The sequence below is a fragment of the Sus scrofa genome, chromosome 15 (assembly GCF_000003025.6).
Source record: "Sus scrofa isolate TJ Tabasco breed Duroc chromosome 15, Sscrofa11.1, whole genome shotgun sequence".
NCBI lineage: Eukaryota > Metazoa > Chordata > Mammalia > Artiodactyla > Suidae > Sus > Sus scrofa.
Window position 1 is genome coordinate 69,050,847 of NC_010457.5, and position 26,466 is coordinate 69,077,312.

General features: G+C 34.7%; 2 protein-coding genes across 10 annotated transcripts in view; one reads left to right on the forward strand and one right to left on the reverse strand.

Annotated features, from left to right (window-relative positions):
- GCA (grancalcin) overlaps positions 1-3,211 on the forward strand; it is a 38,828-nt gene extending 35,617 nt beyond the window's left edge. For both annotated transcript variants that reach the window (XM_021075773.1, XM_021075774.1), the window contains one exon: positions 328-3,211. In XM_021075773.1, the coding sequence (XP_020931432.1) occupies positions 328-354 (27 nt within the window). In that variant the 3' untranslated portion in view covers positions 355-3,211. The remainder of the gene's footprint in view (positions 1-327) is intronic.
- Positions 2,610-26,466, reverse strand: part of KCNH7 (potassium voltage-gated channel subfamily H member 7) — a 501,689-nt gene continuing 477,832 nt past the window's right edge. For 7 of the 8 annotated variants that reach the window (XM_021075770.1, XM_021075768.1, XM_021075767.1 and 4 more), the window contains 3 exons: positions 20,799-20,967; positions 13,336-13,528; positions 2,610-11,958 (listed from right to left, as the gene is read on the reverse strand). In XM_021075770.1, coding sequence (XP_020931429.1) covers positions 11,689-11,958; positions 13,336-13,528; positions 20,799-20,967 — 632 coding nt within the window. In that variant the 3' untranslated portion in view covers positions 2,610-11,688. The remainder of the gene's footprint in view (positions 11,959-13,335; positions 13,529-20,798; positions 20,968-26,466) is intronic. The other variant, XM_021075766.1, reaches the window with a different exon arrangement.

Below are 26,466 nucleotides of genomic sequence, written 5' to 3' on the forward strand. Positions count from 1 at the left end.
AAATGTTCATCTATGATAGATAAAGGATCTGTTTATTTCTTGTTTTAAATGGTTGCTATTAATCTGATTACAGGTTTTTTTTTTTAAATTGAAACTATAGGAAAGGTTATATTTCACATGTGCCTCAATATTTAAGGGTTTTGTTTTGTTTTTGTTTATGTAGAAGCCTTAGGGTCAAACTTAACCTTATCAGTACATACTGGTATGAGTTATAATCCTGGAAACTCAAAAAATTTCTCTCCTTGTGAAAATTTTTCTATAATATATGATTAATCAGGACCAAAACCATTTTGTTGTTACCAGCTAGTGATTTTCCTTATGTATTAGTTTTTACAGGGCACTATGACAATTTGAATGTCAAGAATTTGAAAACTAAAGAAATACTGTGAATTTTCTCTTGCTTGGAAGAAATGAACTGGACTACTTTGAATTTAAGCTTTTGAGGTTTTCCCATATTCCTGTTAAATCTCTTCTCTTTCCATGTGTTTCTACTTTAGCTCACATTGCAAAGCAATATAAAAGATGCTTTTTGTATTTGAGTAATGTTATAACTTTTAATAATGTTATAATTTTTAATAATGTTATAACTTTAGTAATGTTATAACTTTACAGATATCTGCATAATAAATATTGGTACATGATTAAATGATATAAAACCTGTTAGCTTTAATTTTTCTTTCTTAATTACAACATAGGTTACATAAGAAGCCAAATGATGAAAGCCTAAATAAACTAATTTATACTTACCTGAAGGTTACAAATTATACTTTGAAATTTTGTTTGTGGTTTTTGGTGTTTGACAGTAAGCCAGAGGGGAAAACTAAATTTTGTGCCATATCATATTTGTAATAGGGTTTGTTCTTTGAGCACATAATCAGAGAACAGATACTCATTGCCTTTGTGAACAAGAAAATTGTAGTTCCTAAAATTTTATCTTAAACCACCTTAGGTGAACCATGAATTAATCTATGGTGAAATAAAACTACAGGTGGCATTGCTTTTGCTTTTAAAAATTTTTTGCAATATATATTTTTCTTCACTGTTTTATTGTCTTCTGTGGAAAAAATTCTTATTAAATGTAACTTTTTCTCTCTGTGCTTTATAGATAACCTAAAATGGCATCTTTCTCCTAATCTAGAGATTTTGGAAACCATATATTTTTAATGAAATGTCAATATTTATTCTTTTATTAAACTAAATTGTTTACAAAGTTTAAAAAAAATCAAGTAATCTTGATGTGTTTGTTTAAATGTTCAGAAATTAGAAGTTTGACTTTCTTGACAGCATTAGTGGGTGATTTTTGGCATTAGTAAGCAGTAAGTCTTTACCAGTAAGTTTTTACCAAGAAGTGTAATGTGGGTCCTGGGCCATGGAGGCAGCACAGTGGCATTTCTGAGTTACTGTGAAAATTGCAAAGTGGAGTCACTATGTTCTTAGCATTTAAGATTCCTGCCATAAACTGTTGTAATTAATCCAGCCCCTTTCTTGGCAAACACCTCTGAGCCTTTCTCAATGAAGATTTAATAAACCACTTATTCTTCTAACACTTTAACGGAATATCTTCTAGCTTGAAGGTGAATATAAATTGATATAGCTGGTGACCAAATTAATATATAGTAAACTGTTTCATAAAAGGGAGGATGAATGGCAGTATCTTGGAAAAAAACTTTATAAACGTACCAAATTTTAAATCAACTTTAAGAAATCCTAGAAAGGAAATAATATATATTCATGTCAATATTGATAATTTTATATAAATAGCTGTCATATTCAGTCAGCTTTATAAAAATTCGTGGCTAAATAATCCAGGTAATTTCATCCTATGGCTGTTAATTTTTTTCATGAACATACATTTGATAATGCAGGAGGATGTTAACTGAGCCATAAAAGATAAACACACTGTATATCACTTAGGTTGAATAAGGGTGATGATATGATTCAGCAGCATGGAATTTGTATAGGTGGTTGAATTACTGTACTAGTCTGAGGTCAGTTATAATTTTCCTTATTTGGAGACTCATAGTTGAGGTGAAACTTGTTTAAAAATGGCTTGTGATTCATATAAGTTTTGCCAAATGATACTTTGTATCAAAACTCTTTATATTCTCTAACTCGTCCTTTTGCAGAGGTGTTCCTATGGAGGAGGTGTCTCTATGACCAAACGTATTTGGCAAAGTCTTACGTTCCTCTGGGAGCTTAGTAAAGCCGAAGGTACCTTAAATCTTGTTTAATTTTATTTAACCCAATTCTTTCCAAACTTTTTTGACCACAGAACCCTTTCTCTTAAGAAAACTAATGTTCCACGCCAAATCAACCCAATTGTCTGACAGTTCTTTTGCATTTTACATCAGATGGATAAATTTATATACACATTAACCATACAGAATATTTTACTAGAATTTTTTACTAGAATTTTTATACTGAAATGCAATTCACATTTTTGATGCTTTTAAAATAACTGATGTAAACAGACATCCATTACCAAAGTAAAAATTAAATAATTTTATAATGAATATGACTAGGATATGAATATAGTGTGGGAGTTTGTACTGGTTAACCCATGCCCCAGTTTTCTTATGATGATGTAAATTATGGAAAAATGTACACTCTTAATGTCTAAGTGCTTTTATTTATACAGTAAACATGTTTCTGTGTCATTTTGAGAATTTTTAGTAAACATTCAAATAGCTTGCTATAAAGTTTTGCATCATACAAAATCTGTTAACATATATATTATGAGATGCTTCAGTTCAAATAACAGTGCAGTGATTCACCCATGCCTAAAAGACTGCCAAACAATTAATGTCAGGTGTTGCACTTCTACTTCGAGTGGCAGTTTACATATTTTAAATTACATCAAGGGGACATCAATACTATTGGAAACTTAATTTGGTCCACTTTAAATGTAATTTCAAAGACTGTGCTTGTATGATCCATGTAAGCATGCATTCAGAAACAAAAAGTAGTTTAAAAAAAAAAAAAGTCCAAGTGATATGTTTATTTCCAGAAAAAGCATTTAGTCTGGAAGAAAGTAAAGCTTATTACTGAAGTTTAAAGTCTTTGTAATGTAATTAAAGAAAAAACACCCCCACATTTTAACCCCAAAATTTAATTTGTGATGATTTCTTTATGTAAAATGTACAAATCAAGTTAACTTGTAATCATATGGCATTATTAAACCGGACAAACAAAATAAATACTATTTGTCAGAGGTGTTCTTTTTGTCTTTTTGTTTGACAGACTCATAAATGATATGTTTTCTTTGTAGCAGTTTTTCTAGGAATTAATAAAAAAATTAAAACCTAGTAAATTAAATCTAGTGAGTAAAATTCAATACTTTTTAGGTTAGCATATTTTTCTTTTAAACTTTAAAACTCAGCCATGGATGTTTTATTACTTTGAAATGTATATTAAAAGATGTATATTTTTTTGTCTTAAATCATCTTCCTAGCAAATTAGGCATTTTGAAATGTACAATGCTAAGTAAGGTATCATCTAAGATAACTTCATAATAATAATTAGATGATGCAAAGAAAAAATATTTAGAACTTTTGTTATTACAGTGATGAATGCAGGCAGGATTTAAAATGGATACTGTTCAGATAATTTGTAGCCTAGAATGAAACCTTAACATCACATATGTCCATACTGAATTCAAATTGTTCTGTAAGTTAGAATACTGAGCACAAACCACTTTCCAGAAAAAAGGGAAACTGCAAAAAAAATTCTGTGTCACTATCAGCTATTTGAAAGCTGGGAAGCCTGTGCTTTTACTTATTTCTTGCCATGTCTAGATACTTAGTTTAAAAAATATAAAGCAAAGAGCCTTGTAATACTTAACATTCTTTTTACCCATGTAGCTTGGTAATATGCAGCTCGTGTGTATTACTTTTCGAGCATTTAAAACTCAGACGTGCTGCCATATCTGAATATATAGTAAGTAGACATTGACGGCGCTTCTACGTTAACTGTGCCATATGATGTGCCATAGAGTTAGGGATTGAGTAGCCTCCTTGCTCATATGCTACTTACATTTTAGTTGTGCCCCTTTGCAACATCAGAGATGGTGGTGATTAGAAGAATTGGTCTAGGTCATCATTTAATAGCTACATTCATATGAGACAAGTATGCCAGGAATTAGTATCTTCTTCTGTTACAGTTGAGTGGGGCAACCTTTTCCCCTAAGCATAAAAATATAAATATGTACTTTACAGATATATACATACAGTCATTTGCATTTAACCACATTTTACCTTGCTATGATTACTGAAATTTCAAAGGATAACCTGAACTGTGCTAATATGGATGTTCCAGAAACATACTAATTAAAGATCTATATTCTTTTGAAAATTATAGGCCATTTAAAAATGATTTTAGGATTAACTGAACTTATGGATACATATTTAATTTCCCAAAGGTATTTTACCTCCACATTTATCTTAAGGCAAGACACTTTAAGTTTTTTTTTAATATTTAGCTTTTTCATACTTAAGCTACACTTATGGATATCAATACAGTGCTTTCTGCTACTCTATGGTTTGTTTTGTTTTGTTTTGTTTTGTCAAATGGGGAAATGTTCTCTTGGTTTTTTTTAAACCTTAAACATGAATGGTGGGTAATCTAAACTCTAAACAGACTAAACAGCTCTTTCTTAGTTTAGAACATACCACATTATGATCAACCACTTTTACTTAAAAGTTTTCTTTGATGACAGTTTGATTTTTTTTCTTAAATAATAATGATTCCAGGGGAACAACTGAGAATGTATGAAACTTAGGCAATAATACTGCCCTGATATTTTCACTCTGGATGAAAAATGTTTCAAGCATACATTTTGAAAATTTTGTCTCACATGTAAGTTAGACTAATTAGCCATCAGAAATTTTAAGTAATCAAACAATAAATGCTTTAGTAAATTACTATTTTTGAGGGGCAAAAAGTGAAGTGTTTTTATGTATCTTTAATTTTAGATTTAATGCTTTTTACCACTCCGACCAGCTTACTAGTGCCCAAGTGGAACTCAGTAAAACTGTAGCACTGTTACAATTATGTGATTTGGTGAAATATCAGCACCACCTTACCTGGATCTATCACTGTACCTCGTAAAATGTTGGAAATAGTTGGCTTCTCTAATAAAAGTATCCTAACTACCTAATGAGATTTACTTTCTTTTTCCCCAAAATAATTTCTTTTACAAATTCTTAAATTTTCATGTATAAATAGATCAGAAATTATATGCTTCATTCTTAAATTATGTATATATACTATATTTCAATACAACTTGTACACTTTTAGCTACCAAAAATTTGCAACCATTTTTACATGAAATTTACATTTTTCTTATTTACAGTTATTTGTGGAAGGTTATTGCAAAACTAGGTGTGCAAGTAGATTACACTGTCAATATCACATACCAATCTCTGAAGAAAATATTTGCTAAAAAATAAATATTTCTGCACAGAGTATTTCAAAAGCATCATGATTTCATGCTACATTATGTGCATAAAGACTAGGAAATATATGTGTTTTGGTAGATTGTTTCATTATATTTAAAGCATTCCAAGGTACTTACTACTTAACCAATGTGACTGAACTGGTTTATCTCAGATGACTGACGTTTTTCAAGTGATTACACACATTACTTTTTGAAATGTATTACTTAACCGGCAAACGTTCTGGTATACATATTCCTATCAAAATTACAGAACACAAATTTCAGCTAAAAATAGGTAATATGCATTTAACTAAAATAGGCAGGTGCCTAAAAGATTAAAAACTAGGGATTCCCCCAATATTTTTAATCTTTTTTTCTCTAATGTTTGGAAAAAATACCGTATTATTTCAATGCTATTGTAATAATAGGGCCATTTTGATGAGACTGTGGAGGAATTAATTATATAAGATTACTGGTGTTTGAATTTACTCCTAAATAACATAAGAACGATGGGATTTTCTCAAATATACAAACTATAATATCAGTATTAAAAATAGTTTAAATGGTAATAGTTGTTAGATTATTTTCAACTTAAAAACACCATTAAAATACAGATAGTGGAAGTACAAAGATATAGGCTCTAAATATAGTGCTTTAAAACCACAATTGTGCTAAATTACTTTGCGTCTCTAAGTTACAGATACCATGACTGCAGTTTAGGAATTCATCTGTTTTTTGTTAGCTTTTCAAGAGTAACCATGTTAATATTGCCATTTCTCAAAAATATTGGGAGCATTTCTGTAGTAATTCTTGGTATTCTCATTTAAAAGTTGCATTATGGTTGACAAAACAATGAAATTGGTCAATTAGTTCTGTGTTAGCATTACATTTCTATAGATTTTATTCTACTCATAATGATTATGTGTTAAAGTAACTTGTTAGTCATTTCTGTCAACCTCCACTTAAAGAGCTTATATAAATAAGCCTTATAATAATTTCATGCTGTCAATTATTAATAATTCATATCTTCCTGTGGATTTTCTGTATTGCATATTCTTAAAGTGTACTTGTACCACAAGAGCATGTAGTGAATTATTCTACACTTGGGCACTGATCAATCACAATACCTAATACTCTATAAAATCATTTAAAAATACAATCCTTTTAGTTTTTAAAAGGTTGACATCACTTCATGTTAACTAGAACCACAAGAAAACAACTTTAAATGAGAACACTTACTTGAGAGGGAGAAGAGGAAGCTATTGTAAGACAAGAAAACAATTGCAATGTAAATATAATTTTATGGGTCTTGGACAAAGGTAATATTTGACAAATACTGAGGTGCTAAGGCTGGCATTCTCCTCCTCTGAGCAAATGGATCTTCAAGAGCTGTGAGAGAATCATCTACAGATTTTTGTCAGAGAGTCTAACTATGGGCAGTGTTGGGCCGGGGAAAGCACTGGAAGGTTTTTTAGAAGCTATTAGTAGTGCTACTGACTTATACCACAATACCACCATCTTTGTGATGATGTGTAAGTTACATGATGATCTTATAATTTTATGGTGCGCTCCCGCTTACTAAGCACTTCCAGCATGTATATCAGGGACTCCTCAACACTCTTTGAAGATATTTAAGATGTTACCTCTTCTTTGATAGTTTTGGATACTGGGGCTCACTGAGGGTTTGTCTTAAGAGTGAGTGGAGAGGTAGGCTTTGAATTCAGGTTTACCACACTGAATCTCTTGCCATGTCTACCCTTCCACACGAGAGCTCAGGCAGGCTAGGTCTGAATAATGTATCTGTGCAATGGGGAAGTGGGCCTAGATGCTTGAAACTATGAAATTACAACTATGAAATTCTTTTTTCTGAAAAAAATATATTTTCTTGCAAAATTGTATTTTGAGAATTATAAATATCCATTGGGGAACTATACCATGGATCTAAAGAGGGGCTTCCATAGTGAGCCAGTCTTCACAAAATGCATTCTAGCCATATTGAATTTGACAGATCATCTCTGCACACTTGGTATTTAACATCAATTCAGAGTTTGATATGTTTTTTAACAATGAGATTCATACTCACTATTATTGTAAATAGTAAGCATTATTTTAAAGCTATAAACCTAATAGTGCAAAATACATTTAGGAGAAAGAAATAGCTACATTTAACGTTTCTCTGAATTAAAAACTTTAGTCTTGGAATTCCCTGGTGGCACAGGGGGTTAAGGATCTGGCCTTGTAACTGTTGTGGCACAGGTTCATTCCTGGCCCCAGGAACTTCTGAATGCCACCGTTGCGGCAAAGAAAAAAAAAAACAAACTTTAGTCTTGGTAACAGCTGTTAGCGACATAGCACATTGTACAAAATGTGCACAATAAGTAATAATTTGTGGAAAATTTTTTGTCTTCCTGATTGTTTTTAATGTTACACTCCTGGATGACAGCCAAAGAATTTAGCACTTTTGAGCACCTACTATTTGCCAGGCACTTACCTATACATTAATCTCATTTCTTCCTTAAGTGTCTTCAGGGCAGATAGCATTATCTCTGGAAAATGACTCAGGGAGGTTAATTAACTTGCTCAGGGTCACATGGCTATTAGTGAAAGAACTTGTGCGGAGACTCAGGTTGGTCTGACTGTGGAGCCCATACCCTACACTGGTGATTCTCCAAAGTTTTCATGTGCATCAGGATTGTATGGAGAAGGGTTTGTTATATGGCTGCTGGCCCTACCCCCAAAGTTTCTGATTTAGTACATAGGGTTGGAGCCCAAGAATATGCATTTCTAATAAGTGACCAGGTGGAGCTAGTGCTAATTCAAGGCCTGCATGTAAGGACATCATCCTGTCTTCTAAGTGCCTCTTTGAACTCACATGATAGATAGACACATTTGTTTTACTGCAAAAAATATGATTAGAAACCTAATATTTTTTTGTAATTTATAAACATTTTGATTTACAGCTGGAAGTATACTTTGATAATTTATTTTCTTTTGGTTTTAACCATAGATAACATTTGAAAAAGTTTAATTTCCTTTTAGTAACTAGTTCTATCAGATTCCTTTTTTTAAAACCATGAAAAGCGTTCAGAGGACAGATACTCTTGTTTATAGCTGTTATTTTAGATAGGCAGAAAAGGTGATAAATTTTATCCTTTAGATAATATCTGGTGGGTTTTAAAATAACATTTGGATAAGGACATTGTTCTTTCATGCATTTAAGGGCCATTGCTGAAAGTCAACCTCCAAAAGGACCTTATGAGCAATCCTCATACACATACTAAACCTGATAGCAAATGCGCCCTGGCCTAGTTTCCCTCTTCTGACTAGAAGAGCCAGAAAGTTCAACTCTGATGACCAAACTGTTATAATGGACCTAAGAAACTCTGATGTCCCAGACGTGCTCCTGCCTACCCATGTTTGTTGAACGAGTGATTATTAATTTAAAACCCCTGCAAAGAACACTGCTTCAGCATTTTTCATCCCTGATTTTTTCATCAACTGATGAGAGTATGGGTCTCCCCTAAAGGGTCAACTCAAGCCTTTCAGATCTCTGCCCAGCAATTACAACATCGGAAAACATGTAACTCATATAAACTTTAGATATTAGATGTCATTTTATTTGGGCCTGGAGGGAGACCAGGGAACATTATTTTTAGGTGGAAGGCAAAAAGTGTTATTATGCTAATGCTTGTAATTACCTAGAAGGAGAGCAGCTGCTGTATGGCTGTTACCAGCTATACAGCAGTTACCTGGCTCTCAGCAGAGTCCCAGGATGGAAGGGTTGATTGAGACTGTTTTGCCGCAGCCCCTGGGGAGAGTGACAGAGATTTTAGGCATTAAAGATTTGGTTAGGACAGGAAGATGGATTTTGTAAATCAAGATAATTGCTTTGGTTTAAGTCATTGTAACCACTGAGTCTTCTGACATTTATGCCTGACGCACCACATTATCTCTCTCTCGAGCTCCTTTAAGCTAATATCCTATAGGAAGAGATCTTCCTAATCTTGTCCAATTCTCTCTTAGACTTGGATTTTAATATCAAGCCTTTTATTTTGAGGAATTAAGAAGAAAAGTTTTATGTTACACTAGAATTTAAACAAGCTGGATGCTTGCGCACCATTCTCCATCTTCCCGTTCCTTCATGCTTAGTTTTTATAAAGAAATATGGAGGCTTTATGTGAAAGGCTGAATTGTGTGCATGTCATACCAAATATTGCAGCTGAAGCATCCACTAATCAAACAATCAAATCTAAATTCCTCACCTGCCAAATCCTCTCTCCCTACAAATGAACATTCTCTAGTGAATTCATTTTGAATTTCCCTGGAGCTTGGACTGACAATCCTTATGAAATTTGTAGCAGCTGCAAAAAATCTGCCTAAATATGAAAATAAAATCCCTAAATTGTCCTCTGAATCAGAGTTAGTCATTCTTTCTCTCCCCTGAGAGGCACCCATAAAAGTTTGTTTAATGAGTAAAGGAAAGCATCAACTAGTCCTTATATTTCTGTCTGCATAATACCAAATGGAATTATGGAAAGCTGGTTAAAATTATTATATGTTTATTGAATTGACTGGTTATTTTGTCATGTGTACTTGATTGCTTATGCTTTTGTTTTTCAAAAATTAAGCAGGGATAACAATATGCCTATGCATATAGATTGCCTCCCACACAGATTATCAATTTATGTGACCATTAAAAAATATATCGGGCATATTTTAAACAGTGCAAGCTTTTCGTAAATTTAAATAAATTGCTTGTATTTGAAATTATACCAGTGTCAAAAGTAAAGTCAATAGATTACATTTCTATCCTGCAGGGATAGAAATTAATCCATTTAATTAATCCAGATATAATGTTTCTTTAAAAATGTATGCATTTAAGAATGAATAAAGGATAAACTTTCAAAAAGTTTCAAAATTTTGTTCAGAAGGAATGGATACAATGGATCAGTCCACAGTAAGTTTAAAATTGTATCCAAATGAATTGAAAAATAAAACTTCTTAGTTTTAACTAGAATTTGACTAATTAGAATCTCAAATTAACTTGTAATTTTTTTCTGTACCCTGATTTTAGGAGAGGCATGTATCCCACCCTAAATAATCTAAGAGTCGATGACATTAAAATATATTCCATTGTATGTGCCAATATTCTAGGGTCAATAAATATTCAGCCCAATCCATATATAATAGAGTTTCATTTAATCTTTGATTAGCAAATATGTGTGAATAACCAAATAAAACTGATTTTTTTCTGCTGGTTTGTGCATTTTCTTTATAGGTACGCAAATGCACATTCTTTTTCCACAGCTGGGATTAGAAAGCCACAGAACAACAGATACTTAATAGGAGCCAGTTTTGCCACACAAATCCACTAAAATTGCATATTTTTGGAAAAGAAAACTCTATGTGTCAATTTAATCAAATTCAGGATTGCCCTAAAACATGAGTCAGAAGAAAGCTGTGGATATCAGTTTGTGTCAGTAGCACTTTGGCAGTTCTTAAGAAGACTCTCTACCCACCTCCTCACCCACTGCCCAAAAAAGAAAAATTAGAGACACTTGTTTCTAAGCATTCAAGGAAATGTGCCAGTGAAAAATATTTTAGGGAGTTTGTGAATGCAGTTAGAAACAGAATTTTAAATAGGCCTTTTTGTCCTCATTAAAGCTGGCCTATATATGTATTTGGAGATGGCTTCCTAAACTGTCAGAGATTTATAACTCTAAAACTGTATATATATTTTTTCAATGTGTGGAATGAATGTAATTAACTATAAACATCTCAATAAAAAAGGGTATCTGTCCTCAAAAGTGACTAAGTTCCCTTTCTCCCTCTTGAACTTCCATGAGTTGAGAATCATCTGAGTTGCATCCATGAACAATTTTATCCTTTGTTTTCTCATTTGCTTGGAAGGCATTTTCATAACAAAGTACTGGTTGCGTAAAAGCAGTAAATAGGAGTCTCCATGCAAGAGAAATTGGAGTTTCCTAACATGCATGTGATTTAAAAAAAATAAAAAATAAGGTGCCTTGAGATGCTGGCAGTTTTAACATTTGGAACAAAAGAGTTCATATGTATATTTACATCCTAATTGCTCAATTTTACCTTACAAGCTTCAATTTAGGAAAATATACAGTACTTTTGCATATAATGGTATCTTGTGAGCCCCTGAGTCAAGTAGAGAGGATTTAAATACAAAAAGGAAAACAGCCATTAAAAGCACTTACATCGTATGTGGAATAAATAGTACAAAATGATTATTTCCCCGGAAGACCAGGATCAGAAACATGCCTATGAAGACCCAAGATTCCTACAGTGCTTAGGGAAGAATCTGTCAAAGAAGGATGTCTAATTGGACGAAGGTAAGTTTTTCTTTGCCTCGGGGGATGAAGCTCTAAAGAGATGTCACTGTCTTGTTTTAAAAGTGAAGTCAAGTTGTCTTCCGAAGCTGTGTTCAGATGCACTCCACTTGAGAGGGATTCTTTGGATTTAAGTTTAGATTTTTCAAGGTCTAGAAATTCAGGACACTGGTAGAAAGAAAAGAGAAGAAAATGTGTTTTTATAATTCTTTTGGGCATATTTCTAATATTACACTCATGAAAACTAAGCATGTTTTCTTTTCCCATAAATCTGTATTAACCAAGTTTTTCCTCTCAAAGACAGATCAAGATTTTGGAGGTTGGTTATGAATTTAGATAATCCTATACAACCATTCTAAGAACTTTAATTTTACTCTGAAGTCATATCAGATGATGATTATTATTTAAATAATATTTCACATTGAGTTTTCCAGATGACCTTTAATTCACCATTCCAGACAAATTGGGTTCAGAAAAGTAGGTCATTTGGTAAGTACAGTTAGAGTATAAGAAGAGAAAAAAAAAAAAAGGAAGGGAAATCCCCCAACCCTTGTCAGAAAATATTACCGAATCCACTGAAAATAAAGAACAAAGTATGTATATATACTTTTGCATGTTTCCCAGGCATTCAAAACCCGTTTCAAGATAAATTAATTTCTACTTTCATATTTTAAAAAGAGTGCATTATTTCCCTTCTGGCACATTACCTTGTGCTATTAGTGTAGTTTCATTCCCCAGGTCATTTTGCCCTCAATTCCCAAACTTCTAAAAATGGAGACAAGTTAAAGTCCCTGGGTGATGGGTGGGGCACAGATGTGGTTACTAGTCTGATTGAGTTTGGATCTGAGGTCTTCTCTGTCCAGCTGTTACTCTTCCACCCCTTCCTTCTCAAGACCCTGCTCTGACAGCCTTTGGCCATGAGAACAATTACAACCTAGGGCTATTCAACAGCTTTCAAAGCTCCACCATTTATAAAGTTAAATAGATTGATTCTTGAAAAAAATTTTTTCTTAAAAAAAAATACTAGTGTTTTAAAATCATTTTTCTATGTCCACTATTCCCACGCTTTAAATGAGCAAAAGAATTGGGGTGGGGTTGGGGGGAGTTCCCGTCATTGCTCAGTGGAAATGAATCTGACTGGTATCCATGAGGATGCAGGTTCGATCCCTGGCCTTGCTCAGCAAGTCAGGGATCCAGCATTGCCATGAGCTGTGGTATAGGTCACAGACAAAGCTCGGATCCTGTGCTGCTGCAGCTGTGGTGTAGGCCAGCAGCTATAGCTCTGATTCAGCCCCTAGCCTGGGAACCTCCATATGCTGCAGGTGCAGCCCTAAAAGGACCCCCCCCAAAAAAAATAAAAGGAATGGGGGGTTTGTTTAAAATGCAAAAGGCAGAGCTCACTCTCAGAAATTCTCATTGAGTATGAACAGAGAAGGGACTGAGAATCTGTATTTTCCACAGCATCCCAGGTGATTCTGACTGATCCAGGCAGCCCCGGAAACATACTTTGAGAGACACTCTTGATTATACACTGTTTCTACTCACTTGTGAGGATGGACTGAAACTTCGATCTGTTTTGATGGATGCCACTGGATGCCTGGTTCTCGTTAGGTGGCTGATGGGCCTCTGATACTCGGTTCCTGCAGTGACCATACTGTAGGCTGGGGGGACCACAGTGGTTTGTTTCTGCAGCAGCTGTAAGATGGTCTGGATGTCTGCAGTCATTTGGGATTCAAGTCTGCAGGACAGACAGAAATGGGGGAAGACAGTCCTAAAATAGTCTAGAATTACAAAGCATTTGAGGAAATTGCAGCAGCAAACAGAATTATGGTCCTGCTTTAAACAAGAAGGACAGGAGAGGGAGCACGGAGATGCTCACTTTCTATGTCTCACTAATGACTCTGATAAGGATCGGTGCTTTCCTGTTCCTGTAACAAGATCTGAACAGAAAAACAGCTGAATGAAGAAACTACATTTTCACAGTGCGAAAATTGTATTACCTTTTCACAATTAAGCTTCATCAATTTCAAAATGTAAAGCACATTGAGAATCTATTTTTAATCAGTAATGCTCATAGCTTTTTAATCAGGTTTTTTTTTTTTTTTGGTCAGTTTCTTGTGAACATTTTATTTACTCTTTAAAAAAGATTTAATAGCCTATTTCCTTCACATTGTAGCAGTTAAATAATTTCTATGTGTTTCAAATTTATATTATCTCCATTTTATTTTACCCCTCTCCTAGTCACATCGAATATTGTATATTATTCATTGTATTCTTTCCTTAACATTAAGTACCGTCAGATGCTAAATTGCTTTCCCATCTACAGTTCAGGCCTGTGGTATTTAAGAAACAGACCAAACGTAAAAGTTCACTTGCTTCAATGACCCATCTGGCCTTGAAAAATTCCAGTCTGATCATTTTTTTCCCCAAAGCTCACAAGTAGCCAACTTGCCTGTTAATTTCATTCTCATTTTAAATTAAAATTCAAAGAAAAATAGCAAAATACAATGGGTCTAATCCCCCTCCTTTGGCTGAGTTAAATTATTAAAAAAGAGAGACTCTTGTGTATTTAAGACCAGAAAATTTGGACCATATGCCTCATTAGAAAACTTTTTTAAAGTGTTTACTTATTTGTGCTTATTGTTTTGCTTCAAATGAAAAGTGCAAAGAAAATGTAACTCTTACAAAAAATGTTAAAATCATAGACTAATTTTGCTCAGTTATATATACATGCATATTTGTCAGATTCAAAGTGGAGAGACCTTATCCTATGATTTGAGGGCAAACAGAGTAAACCTGAAAAAAACATGAGAAAAGATCATTTTTATTTTTAGTTAAAATTTTTTTTTTTTGGTTTTTAGGACGGCACCTGTGGCATATGGAAGTTCCCAGACTGGTGGGGGAATCAGAGCTACATCTGTCAGCCTACACCACAGCCACTACAACATGGGCTCTGAGTCACATCTGTGACATACAGCACAGTCACAACAATGCCAGATCCTTAACCCACTGAGCGAGGCCAGGGATCAAACACACTTCCTCATGATAATCTTTGGGCTTGTTACCGCTGAGCTACAATAGGAACTTCCTAGTTTTTAATAGTGATACTACAAATCTTCCTTCTGAGAATCATGAAAACACATTTTTTGTGTAGATTTTCTATATCTGATATAGATAGCCATTTGGCTTAGTGTCTCCTAAACAGACAGCTATAAATTATACAGTGTCAAAACCACACACTGAACAAAAAATCTGTTATCAACTAGTTTATTTATTTACTTGTTACCCACTGTTCAGGATCTAATATTTTTATGGTATCAACTAAACAGAGAGGACTTATTTTATTATGCGTCAACTATTTTCCTTCACTCTTCAAGGTCCAGCACAAATTGTATCTGTACCTGCCAATCTTCCCTTATTCAGAATTAATTTCTCTCTCCTCTAAGCCCCCAAAGAAAATTGTACATTCATTATAAATATTTCTGTATGAATTCATCCTATCACTAACAGAATTTAATATTTAAAAAGTAGCTTACACATTACATGTAAAATGACTTATGGATGGGGAATGGAATAACAAAAATTTCATCAGCAAATGGGATTTAAGACCCATAAAGAGTCAAAAATTATCACAATGATTTTGAGTCCTTATAAAAATTTTGGCAAACAGCAGTGGTTTCCAAGAAACAAGATCTCTATATCACAGATTCTAGCTATTTGAATAATGCCTGTGAGGGAAAAACCTACTTGAAGTGGGGCTTCAGTAATACCAAAATGCTGCTGAGTGGGACTCCTGAACACCAGATCAGTATGTGCAGGTGCAGCAGCAGGCACAGGGTGAGAACGAGACTGTTGTGTCATCATGACTTACTAAAACTATAGAACACCCTCTGCAAACATGACTTAGTTTGTTCCAGGAAAACTTTGCTTGGGAAAAATAAGTCTAAGGGAAATAAATAACTTTACTCCTTCAGGAAATTTCTACAGATTAACTAATGAGAGACCGCAAGGTATTTATTCTGAATGAATAACTTGCTTCAAAGCATTTTATTTATCCATATTTGCTTCAAGGTCCTTACTTCACTGTGTCCATCAATCCTGAAATATTGTATTATGAGCTTTGCCCAGATCCACTCAGTTTCCCACCTTGAAAGGTCCAGGATCTAAACTCCTAATAAATATCCTATTTCTTGCTTCTTCTTCTGAGGTAACACTTAAGACTGTCTAGATGGCAATCTCTCTTCTTGCAGTGATTTCTTAATACTTAGTTTGGTTTTATTAATTAGTAATCTGACATTGCGGGAAGTTCACTGCAATGGTTTGAATGTTTATGTTGAAATCCTCACCTCCCATGTGATGATATTAAGAGGTGTGGCCTTTGGGATATAATGAAGACATGAAGGTAGAGCCCTCATGAATGGCATTAGTGCCCTCATAAATAGGACCCCCAAAGAGCTCCCTTCCTTCTACCATGTGAGGATACAGTGAGAAGACAAGCCATCCATAAATCCGGAAGCTGGCTCCCCTCCCACCAGATACCAAAACTCCCAGCATTTCCATCTTGGACTTCCCAGTCTCCAAATATGTTTATAGGCCACCCAGTCTGTTGTATTTTTGTTATAGCAGTCCAAAAAGACTCAACATTGAAAATTTAGTGAAGAATTTATTTACTCTGCATAGGTTGTATTTTCAGGTTTTATAACTTGGGTCCAACATCTTAACTGGAATGGACTCTTCTAATGACACTAAATAACCTACTTGACTCTGGAGGAATTATAAAGAATTTTGAAAAAATCCAGCTTGGTCTTTAAAACAGCAAAGAACAACTCAATTTTATAACTTTTTTTTTTAGTTGCTGTCAGTGAAGGCTAGCAGCATATGCCACCCTCAAATACGCCACTTTGGCAGATTGATTCATTGGAGCTACAGGCTCTGGGAAAACAGCAAATGCAGGGAGAGGCTTTCTCTGAACTTCCCTTATCTGCCTAAAGGTGGATCTTCCAAAATAAACCCAATTGTCATAAATCCCCTCCCTGGGAGTTTCAACAACCAGAGAAGATTGACTTTTGTCACACAAGAGCAGTCTAGAAGTCTAGAAAAAGTCTAGAAGTCTAGAAGAAGAAGTCTAGAAGGCACCATGCTGAGACAAACTTTGTCACCAACTATCTATCATACCTCCTATCTGTTCTTCTAAGGGCTGCTTCATTGATACTAAAAATCATTTACTCTCCTGTAGAGACCTACATCCCCTCCCTTTCCCTGTTCACATGGCATTAAATCCTGAGTTCTAAGCCACCTCAAGGAGTTACTCATTTCCCCTGAGTGTCTCTCGTGTGTACACAAGGTATTCATATTAATAAATTTGTTTGTTTCGCTCTTGTTAATTTTTTTTTTTTTAAATAGCGGTTTCAGCAAAGAACAGGGTAGGGTAGAGGGAAATTTGTTTTTCTTCCCCTACGTCACTGTAGCTTATACAGCTGCGTAAAGTGAATGCTTTTATTTAATTATTCAAAGACTCACATTGTACCAGGCACTGTGTTCTACAAGGGATGGAGTCAGCACTGAAAGCTTTTACATCCTCTAGGGCCTCCCAACCAAAGTGTGGTCAAATCTGGGAGCTTGTTAGAATGTGGAATCTCTGCCAATTCCAGACTTAGACTTAGAATCTACATTTTAACAAGATCCCCAGGTGACTCGAATGCACATTAAAGTTTGAGAAGCACTGCTTTAGGATCAAGTGTTAGTGATTTTCCCTAAATATGTATATCTGTAGGCATGATATATAAATATGTAAGAATATTTCTTATGTAAACCTTTAACCCTGCATATAGTTTAATTGGCCATTAAGGCATAAGAGCAGCAGCAGGCAGGGCAATTCAAGATAGACCACTGGTATTTGTTTTTATTGCACTGTGTACTTAATAAGTGTATTTGGACGAAACAAATGGGGGAGAAATTCACAGTTCTACAATTGGACAGAATGCCAAAGCTTAACAGAGTAGGCCCAACTTTAGAAAGTGGCCCAGGATTCTCACCCTGCAAAATTGAAGTCTAAATTGAGCTGCCCTCTTCAAACTCATTTTCTATACTTTTGCCTTCTAGAATAAAGTGGAGGAAAGAGGTCTTTGGAGATGGCAATGCAGTAATGTAATATTTTGGATCTTAAATCCAAAAGAGACTAACATTTTAAAATGTTTGTAAAAATTTCAGAGCTGAATAGAAAGAAGGTCGTCAAAGAAAAGATGTAAAGAACATGCTAGGGACATGTCAAAATAGATGTAGTTGCAGTTTAGCTGTGAAAAAGTTTCATATAAAAGTAATATTAAAACTAACATTATCAAATAATAATTATCAGTATTAGCGGCAGTTGTGAACCAAATAGGTCCTAGATGTATGTGCCCTTAAAAGTTTGTACTTTCAGCCCCAGGATATGTTAAAGATAGGTATTTTCAGCAATCTTTGGTTTACAGCAGCAGCAATGCTAGGTACCCATGACCAGGCAACAAGGCAACGTTAAAAATCTCAATTTTTGTCCTGAAGAAAGGTCCAAATCAGGAAACAGAATATTCTCAAACACTAGTAAAAGAAATGAAGTTCACTGTTAATCAAATCCAACCTAACTACAACACTTTCTATTTTGTGGCATATATATTCTCCACATGTATTAGCTTAGTTTTTACAACAGCATTGCAGATCCACATAAGTCAAAGAAAGAAATTGAGGCTGGAGAAATTTAAATGACTTGATCTAGTCATCCTGTTAGTAGTTAAGTGGCAGAGTTATGACTTTAGACTAACTGACTGCAAGTGCTGTGCTGAAGAAATGACTGCTGTCCCTGTCATTTATCCATTCATTCAGTCACTTTTTCATTTACTCAAGGAACTGAATGCATACTGTACGTTTGGCAGTAAAGGAATGAGTGCTTATCAGTCAGAGGAAATCAAAGAAGTTCAAGTTTAGAGATCCTATTTTTATTAATTCTTATGTGTGTGGTATATATTTTGATATATGTTATGACTAAAAGATCAATGTAGCTTAGTATAAAAAGCAGGGAGAGATGGCAAATGTACTAATTAACTAAATATGCTTCTCTGATTAAAAATAAGTTATCATGGGAAGTTCTTATACCTTAGTTGGGAATTACTGACTCTAAGTAAATAGTCTGTTTAAATTTTCTCAGATACATTTCAATTTTATAAGATTTGCCTTTGGTACTTGGAAATGGGACACAGACTTCAGTTTTTTAACTTTCAAACTTTGATTAAATTACATGAAAATAGAAATACAAAATTAATTCATGCCATATTGTCATGCTTTTTTTGAAATTAAGGCATATAAATTTAATCTACAAATTTGTAGGTTTTCTAATTCTTTTTGTCTGCTGTAACTCCTAATTCACTTTTCAGGATAATGTATATGTGTGTATTCACCCATTCTTATGTTTACTGTATTGTTTGTCACTGTTCAATCCTGGCATAAAGATTTTTAAAAAAGCAATAAAACCAAAAGCAGCATTGGTAAAACACAGAAGAAAAATTAAGCATAGATAACTAGCTTATGTGATATAAACAAAACTCACAGAATATGTTAATTGTAATGAGTAAGCAAGTAGGTTGTTAGATATAGGCAGAATTCATAAGATGCATCAGATACAGATAGCGTGCTAGCAACCTGCAAGACATTCCAAAGATAGAATAGAAATATGTAACAAACCGGAGTCTAGCTTATATATGGAAAGAGATGGAAAGAACAAATTATTCTCCTGTCACCTCTGGGCAAATGACTGCCACCCCCAAGTTTAGTCACCCACTGATAACACACACACAAACACACACAGTGTAAGTTCCTTCTGACTCCTTACATTCTTTACCTACAAAAAGGCTAGTAAAACACATGGCTGCTTGGCAGGCTAATTGAAACACCACAGCTGTGTCCAGGTGTGCGGGGCCTTATGTTTCTGTGACAGAGCAAGGGTGTATTGCTGGCACTGGATTTTTTTTTTAAATTTGTGGATTCTTTTTGTGCAAACCTCAACTCTGGTTCTTGTAACCACACCAACGGCAGGGAAGGCTGAAGCGTTATATATGAATATTGGGTAAATCGGGATTCAGGTTGTGTGATCCTTTTACCAGGCTTGTACTTATTAGAAATCTGTTAATTATCCCATCTGGACTCTGTATCACTCACTGTGTGCTTTAACTTGACTTGGTAAATCCTGTGTTAGAGCATTTTAGTTTAATCCATGCAGTTTTTTGTCTGTGTTCACTAGAATACCTTGTCTAGTGGTCTCCCTAAAAGCTACTTGGAGTCAAGGTCACCTTCCACATGTAACACAACTAAAGCAGCTATATCATACTCTTACAACTTTTTGTTTTTTCAGACTCTCATTGATCAATTTAATTTTAAGGAATCCACATAGATTTGGGTTAAGGGGTTCCATCCTTCCTAAAACCAAAATTTATTCCTCATCTTAAGAGGTTATAGATCAAGGATGGAGGGAAAATGAAGAAGATTTGGGCTTCAACCCTGTGGGATTTTCAACTCAATCACATTTTTGAAAGTTGTCTGAATAACTAAATGTTTAAATCATTTTGTCAATATTTTAAAATAACGGCTGTAACACATAACTGTTGCCAGGCACCACCAAAAAGTATAAAAGGAGGAATGGAAAGAGGAAGGGTGTTAGTCAATAAACTAAATACGAATTATTTTGAAGGGATTAAAAAAAGGAATTTTCTTAGGCAGCCAATGCTGATGATATACTAATTTTATGACAAGTAAAGAAAAAAATGTTTCATGCTGCCAAAAGCATAAGTGTTCTAAATAAATGCTCCTTGCAAGACAGATTAATAATTCTGTCAACTTCCAGTCTTATTTTAAGTAAGTGTATAAGGAAACTATTAGATCTATAGTAGGATGAATTTGCTATTTACAAAGAGTAAAGCTAGACCCAACTAAGGGCTTGGATTCCCAACTAAGGGCTCCCTTTGCCTCGCTATTGCTCATACCTGTTAAGTTGTTCTTGAAGCAAATCTAATCTTTGCTCCACTTCTCCATAGGTGAGGTCACTTTCGGTTTCAGAGATCCCCCAGGCAGCTCGCTGAAGTGCTGAGGAACTTGACTCATCGGCCTGAGTCCCGGCATTTTCTCGTTCCCAGCTTCTAGTATCTGCAATATCTGGGGAAATAGCAAGATGGGGATCAACTTGTTGGACGAGAGTTTGTAGCAATAATGCAGAGATATCCACAATACAAGCAGGAAGGGATCTTGACATTTTAACTGGAAAACAGAGAACGAAAGTGACTCAGGAAACTGTCCAGGGGCCACAACCAATTGGTAACTGAGTCCCACCTATCCTGACCCTGTTTGCCATTTCACCTATCCATTTCCATAGGATTAAAAATATACAGCCACTTATGAGTCTTGAATACAATTCTGTCTTTTTTTGCTTGTTTGTTTTTGCTTTTTAGGGCCACACCCACGACATATGGAATTTCCCAGTCTAGGGGTGGAATTGGAGCCTAAGCCACAGCCACAGCAATGCCAGATCCAAGCCACATCTGTGAGCTACACCACAGCTCACCACCACTGCCAGATCCCCAACCCACATCACCATGGATACTAGTCAGATTTGTTTCTACTGAGCCACAATGGGAACTCCCCAATTCTGTCTTTCTCTTTTGTGCCAAGAGGAAACATGGATGGCCAACCCCAAACTCTGGTTAGAGAGCAACTAGAGTTTTATATTTGGGAAGAAACAGCGCCATTTGTACGTACTGCTTCACTTCAGGTTGAAGATTTTAGGGCTCTTTCTCAAAGAACAATTTCATACTTCATGAGTCAGAGTAGGCTCAAGGAGAGAGCCAAGGGGAAGAGCTGATCTTCAGGAGAATTCCCTGAGGCCAGCCCAACTGAAAGTAGAGCCAAGGAACCATGCCCCATTACAGATTGGAAGTCCTCTAGTCCCATGTTTTAAGGTTTCTCTGCAGCACCTTCTGCATTGTCCTTTAACATATTCATATTAATTTCCAATATTTTTCCTTGGGGCCCTTTTATTTATATTATTTTTACATTACTATGCTTAAAACATATTGCTTATCTGTTCAAGTCTACTTTTCAGAAGTTCTGCCTGTCTCTTATGTGCCAGAAATACTGCTAAATGTGGAGGAATTAAAAGATGAAGACATAGGCCCCACACTTGAGGAATTCAGTCTAGCAAGGTTTTAATCATTTTTCTTACAGAGATTCATTTTCTGAGTCTTATTTAATTTACTGTTTCTCCTACAATCTGTATTTGCAAGTTGTCAATATTTGAGGGCAGGTATAGTATTTTATGTCAAATATAATATCTTACTTTTCCTCTCACTTCTGTCATATTCTTTTGATGGCTTCTGCTATGCTTTTTAACCCTCCACATTTCCCACACCTAGAGGAGTATTTAAAGCAATTAAAAGGTTGAAAGTAAAACCCATGAAAAAATATTAGTGGAGTTAGGAGTTTATTTCAGAGATAAAGAAGAACATCTTTTCCACTATGGGAGGGCTAGCAGGAGGAAAAGTCTATCTAGAACTGCTTTCATTTTTACATGAAAATAGACTTGAATAACAGAAAGTTATTTTGGTTTGATAGAAAGTTTTTTTTTTTCCTTTTGGACAAGTAGTTCTGATTAAACACTGATGTAAGTTATATAAAGTTAAGGAATTTATATCCTTGATTATTTAAAAAATTGGATATAAAGTAACTGATTTGGGAGGCTAAGCTATGATTCTAGAAATAAGGAATGGAATTTGTAGGACTTTTTGAAGTCCCTTCTTTTCCTATAGGTTCTCCAAAAGTGGTTAGCTCAAAAGCATCATTTTTCCCCAGGTAGCAGATAAAATTTCTGTATCCTTTTTTTTTTTTTTTTTTTTGGTCTTTTTGCCATTTCTAGGGCCGCTTCCACGGCATATGGACGTTTCTAGGCTAGGGGTTGAATTGGAGCTGTAGCCTCCAGCCTGTACCAGAGCCACAGCAACGCAGGATCCAGGCCACATCTGCAACCTACACCACAGCTTACAGCAATGCTGGATCCTTAACCCACTCAGCAAGGCCAGGGATCGAACCCGCAACCTCATGGTTCCTAGTCGGATTTGTTAACCACTGAGCCACAATGGGAACTCCTACTTTTTTTTTTAATTGCTATACTTTATCACTGAATACCCAGAAATCTCTAATAAGGTACCTACAATTTCTGCCTCAATTGAGTGAAGCTATAGGAAAGGGGTATACAAAAACAGCACTAGAAAAATGGAAGGTCAGGATTATCTGTTCTGTTGAAATGGCTAGTTGACCTCAGAGAGCTTGCTATGAATTCCAGAATGGTTCTTTGTGATTAAGGCTTCCTTACCCTTTGGAATCCTGCTGTTTTGTTTTGTTTTGTTTTGTTTTTGGCCACATCTGCAGCATATGGAAGTTCCTGGGCCAGGAATCCTAGCTATAGCTGCAGCCACACTTAACTCACTGATCTGGGCCAGAATCTAACCTGTGCCTCATCAGTGACCCTAGCTGCTGCAGAGACAAGGCTGGATTCTTAAAGAGCTGGGTCACAGTGGGAACTCACTGTTTTTTGTTTTTAAAGTGACAACATAGGGAGTTCCTTTTGTGGCTCAGAGTGATAAGAACCTGACATAGTGTCCATGAGGATGAGTATAATCCCTGGCTTTGCTCAGTGGGTTGCGGATCTGGCTTCACTGCAAGGTAAGTTGCAGCATAGGTCACAGATGCAGCTTGAATCTGATGTGGCTGTAGCTACAGCTCTGATTTGACCCCTAGCCTGAGAACTTCCATATGCCACAGGTGCAGCTGCAAAAAGAAAAAAACAAATGATGACATATAATTTCTTTTGGTACTTTACCAAACATGAAAAATGAAAGTGAACATCAAAAAATGATATTGTTGGCTTTTAAGTAATACATCAACGGATTTTCACTGAAAAGTATGATTTATTATTCACAGGCATGCGACTCTATTTAAAATGCAAAACAATAACATAATGCCTTAGTTATACTAGATTTTCAATTTTGGAGAAGGAAAGCCAAGCAAACATTTAGAACACATATAAATGGTTAGATGATGCCAATGTTTCTTCCTGGCACGCCTTTTGCTACACAATAAAACAAAAATGATAAAAACTGATAGGATGGAAGTTATATATTATGCTCAGAAGTTTTGTGCTAAGAAAGCTTACAGAATTTCCATTTATCCCTAATAGCTCTCTCATTCTCAAATCATCATGTGATAAATTAGTTTTTAAATAATAGTGGCGAATCTTCACATACAATAAATTATGTAGGATTATATTTTTTCTTTAGTACTCAAGGGAAAAAAAAACCTGATAATCTTAGAACAAAAAGGAATAAATGTAAACTATTAGGTAAAGGCTTCCTCGATTATAATTTACTCTTTTATTAAAATCTGGATATGTGCGATTAGCTTGTTTTAACAGCAATATAAAAAAAAAAGGATTTCAAAGGGGAAATCCTGCTTAGTGGTCTTAATCAAAATGAACATCCTTGTATATATTTTCTAAATATAGCTCAGAAAGAATCTGCACTTGGTTGCCTTGGAAAATGTTGCTATAGCTGCAAGACACATTTCTGGAAATGGATGAATAGAAAGTAAACTTTCACTTTGCTCTAGGCACACAATTTTCCTAGAGTCAACCTTTGACCTCAATCTAAAATCAGAATCCATTTAATTTGTTTTTTTCTTTTTAGTTTTGTCTAAAGGTGCTTGTCTGTTGGATTCAGTGTGACAAATGCTAGAAATGTAAGTGGTATTTCCTAATGATGATAAAACAAAAATTTGAGGGGATTTAGTAGTTCAAACCACACCAGTTAGCAGTTACAGCTGTATCCTACATATTATTCAAATTCTTGAACATTCCATAGTATTACACCTTAAAAATCATTAGGGAATGAAATTTACAGTGAATAAAGTTTTAGAATTCTCCATTAGTTGATTCTATTAATTATCCAGGACAATCATGTGTTAAACTGATTGATTGCATACAACATTAATTATGCTTATTCAATTGACATTCCTATTTAACTATGAATTGTAATGGTAATTATTTGTTTGAATATGGACTGTAGTGTAAATTTTTGAGTATTAAAATTTATAGATATTGAAATGATTTGTTAGGACAGTATCCTTTTATTGTGCATATAGAATAGCTAATTAAAAATAATTGGAAGAAGTGGCAAAGAAAAATATAAGATGAAGGGCATGAGAGAGCCAGCGAGAGTCAATAAGTCAAATAAAATCCCCAAAATATGTCTTTACTGACTTGTCACTTGAGACTTTAAAACTCAAGAGGAAAACAACAAAAAATACTTTAAAAAAATGAGGCCCACATTTTGCTGACTTTTTGAGATAGTAGGATGGTTCAGCAAATTCTTCAGAACTTCTAACTTCCATGATACAACCTTTTTCTATTTTTAGCACTTCCCAGAATCCGTTTTCATAAATAACTAAAATGGGACATTTGGTAATCACATCTAATATTCCATTCTTCCATTGTGATAAATGAGGTACTATTTTCATTCACTTCATCAAGATTTTAGATTGTCCAGAGAACATTTGCATATATTCTTAGCTTACTTCAACTTGGAGTCATAGCAAAAGCTGATTTGACAAAATAGGGAAAGTAACTCTGGAAAAACATAAAGCCTAAATATCCTAGATTCAATAAAACTTTCGTTGTCAAACATAGTGACTTTGAATAATGCTGACAATGAGAGGTAATATTTGCTTACTCTGAGCCAAATTTTGTATCCAGCCAGGTCAAGAACATCCTATTTTCCCCTCATTTCTGTTATATTCTTTTGATTTTTTTTCTTTTTCTTTCTTTTTTTTTTTTTTTTTTTTGCTACACCTTCTTCATTTCTACATTTTTATTTATCTGGGAATATATTCAATGATTAAAGGGTTTGAAAATAAAAACTGTAATAAAATACTAAACAGAGTTGGGAATTTTATTTCAGGGGAAGTAATTTATGCATGTTATCTTGTTTAATAATCACAACAGACTAGTTGGTTAGTTCCTATTTTAAAGATGTGCGAACTGAATCTTAGTGGGATCTATCAAGTTACTCACTGAAAGACGTAAAGGGAGCAGGTCACAGATTTGGAGGTGAAACCCAAGCAGTGTGACCCATACCTGTTCTTGTACCCACTTAGCTAGATTTAACAAGTTCTACAGATCTAGCTCCTGTTATACTAAATTAGTTGTTTTTTTTCAAGTGATAGTTCTTAAATTTTCCTGAGTTTTCTCTCCTTTAGCATCAAATCAGGATATAATGATCAAGCACTATTGCACAATTCATGCCTATTTTCTACAACAAAACCCACATATTTGGGAGTTGCTTTTAAATAAATATTTTCAAGTGAGTTGGATCAAGAGCATACTTAATTTAGGGGCATTTCTACCCATTTTCTTTTAATTCCCAGCAAGCTTAAATTATTTTTGGTGTGTATGGTATTGCCATTGTATCGGACTTTCATGCTATAAAACAATAGGACTGGGAGTGAGGAACTGGTACAGAAGATACACAAAAGAATCAACAGGTTAGCTCTCTTCAAATACTCCCCTCTTCTCTGGAATCACCATCATGGACATTCCCAAATGTTCTAAGT